The sequence below is a fragment of the Priapulus caudatus genome, unplaced genomic scaffold, assembly GCF_000485595.1.
Source record: "Priapulus caudatus unplaced genomic scaffold, Priapulus_caudatus-5.0.1 Scaffold232, whole genome shotgun sequence".
In the NCBI taxonomy this organism is placed as follows: Eukaryota; Metazoa; Priapulida; class Priapulimorpha; order Priapulimorphida; family Priapulidae; genus Priapulus; species Priapulus caudatus.
Genome location: NW_014577293.1, coordinates 335,374 through 336,995, shown reverse-complemented (window position 1 = coordinate 336,995; position 1,622 = coordinate 335,374). Strand labels below are relative to the sequence as shown.

Here is a 1,622-nt window from a genome sequence, read left to right as displayed (position 1 = left end):
TTAATGTTTTAATGTAGAACAATGTTTTGATGTTTTAAAGTAGAACAGCTTCTATAGAACGGACACTTCTCTATACAGGGCGCGTTTCGAGTTTTCTTTGAGTGACCGTTCTGCGCAGGTTTGAATGTAAATGTTGAAATTGTGTTGGCGCTAGCGCGCCCTATGTGTTTCATGAAGGTGTTATACGAGGTCCCAGGTGACCGTTACCGCACGCGCATACCTTGCCGGACGACTTCACTCCCTTGATGAGGCACAGGTACACAATCACCCAAGCAGCGAGGAGGCATAGGACGAGCTGCCAGCGCTGCTTACCCATGTACTCTATCCCATCAGTCATGTCGAGCACGTAATTGCTAAAAGTACGAAAACGGCGTGAAGGGTAAATGAACTCTGAAAGGGATATTTGGCAAAGTGAAATCTGAATTCTAAACTGAGCACTGCGTTAGCATTGAAACGAACTTGGGTGGAATACGATCATATTCTCTAGAACTAATACCTTTGCGTAAGACACGCGAACCTGCTTGTATAAGCATTGTAATCAGTGCAAAGTTCTACCTACAACTAACCATCCGTACAGTTTTAAACCCGGAGAACTAAGGTCCCGAATTTCGAACATTTTCACTTTCGATCGTACGTATTTCAGCACTTGACGATGCATTCCAGTAACGCTAGTATCATTAACGACCACCCGGCGGCGTAACTGTCGATCAGAGTAAGAACGTAGACTCCCACCTGCGAGCAGCAATAGATATAACATAGTAGCAGCTCTAGTAAGCTTAAACGACTTGAAATTCGATAGTCGCAGTCTAGAGAGGTCATTGTCTAATCAATCATATTATCTCATCCTCTAAACAATTAGAATAAGGGTTTCCTTCGTTCGTTTTGCTCGAGAGTAGAAATTAATTAATCGATTCTTAAATGAGCCTCGTTGATTTTCGTGGCACAGGGTTCCATCAGAATTGCATTGCGTAGAAGAGGAATAGTGAGTCAAACTCCAGTTTCCCAGGTAAAAAAAAACATGTCCCAACTTGCAACATATTTCCCAGCTGCTCAACACAGTTGTCTAGTTAGCGCTTATACCATTATTATTTATCTGAACTAGCTATTCTGAAAAAAAAATTCCTTTCAGAATTCGCCATCGTTGTGTCCAAGAAATTACTCAGGGCTTTCACCGTCTTCCGGTTTACAATTAGACGCAAATCACGAAAAATTATCTGGTATTTTCTGGATCACAGATAATAAGAATAGTCCAATCACCCGTTCCGAAGAAAACTGACCTGTCTCCTCTACTGTTGCTGTCTGGACAACTGAATTGTCATTTCGCCCCTCCATCACTTCTATTTATCTAGTTTCATTTGTTTTAATCTTACTAGAATTGTCTATTAATTAACTTGCTTAACTAATAAGTAACCTTCAGAATCTTATTCAAAATAAAGTAAATTGATTTCATTTGAATGTAACATGTGCTGTGATAGCTCTCCGATGCCTGCATGCATACCTGACCGGTCATTGATAGTCCAGCGAGGAACCACAGAGTGCAGGCGGCAAGCAGCACCCACGCCTTGTACTTCCGCAGCTGTGTGAACTTATCTAAGACAGCCGTCGTTACCGTTTCCATCATC

General features: G+C 41.9%; 1 protein-coding gene across 1 annotated transcript in view; it reads right to left on the bottom strand.

Moving 5' to 3' along the window:
- Positions 1–651: 651 nt before the first annotated feature.
- Positions 652–1,622, bottom strand: part of LOC106807746 (sodium- and chloride-dependent glycine transporter 1-like) — a gene marked incomplete at its 3' end in the record, with an annotated part of 8,918 nt that continues 7,947 nt past the window's right edge. The window contains 2 exon segments of the mRNA XM_014810197.1: positions 652–732; positions 1,499–1,622. Of these exon segments, the coding sequence (XP_014665683.1) occupies positions 652–732; positions 1,499–1,622 (205 nt within the window).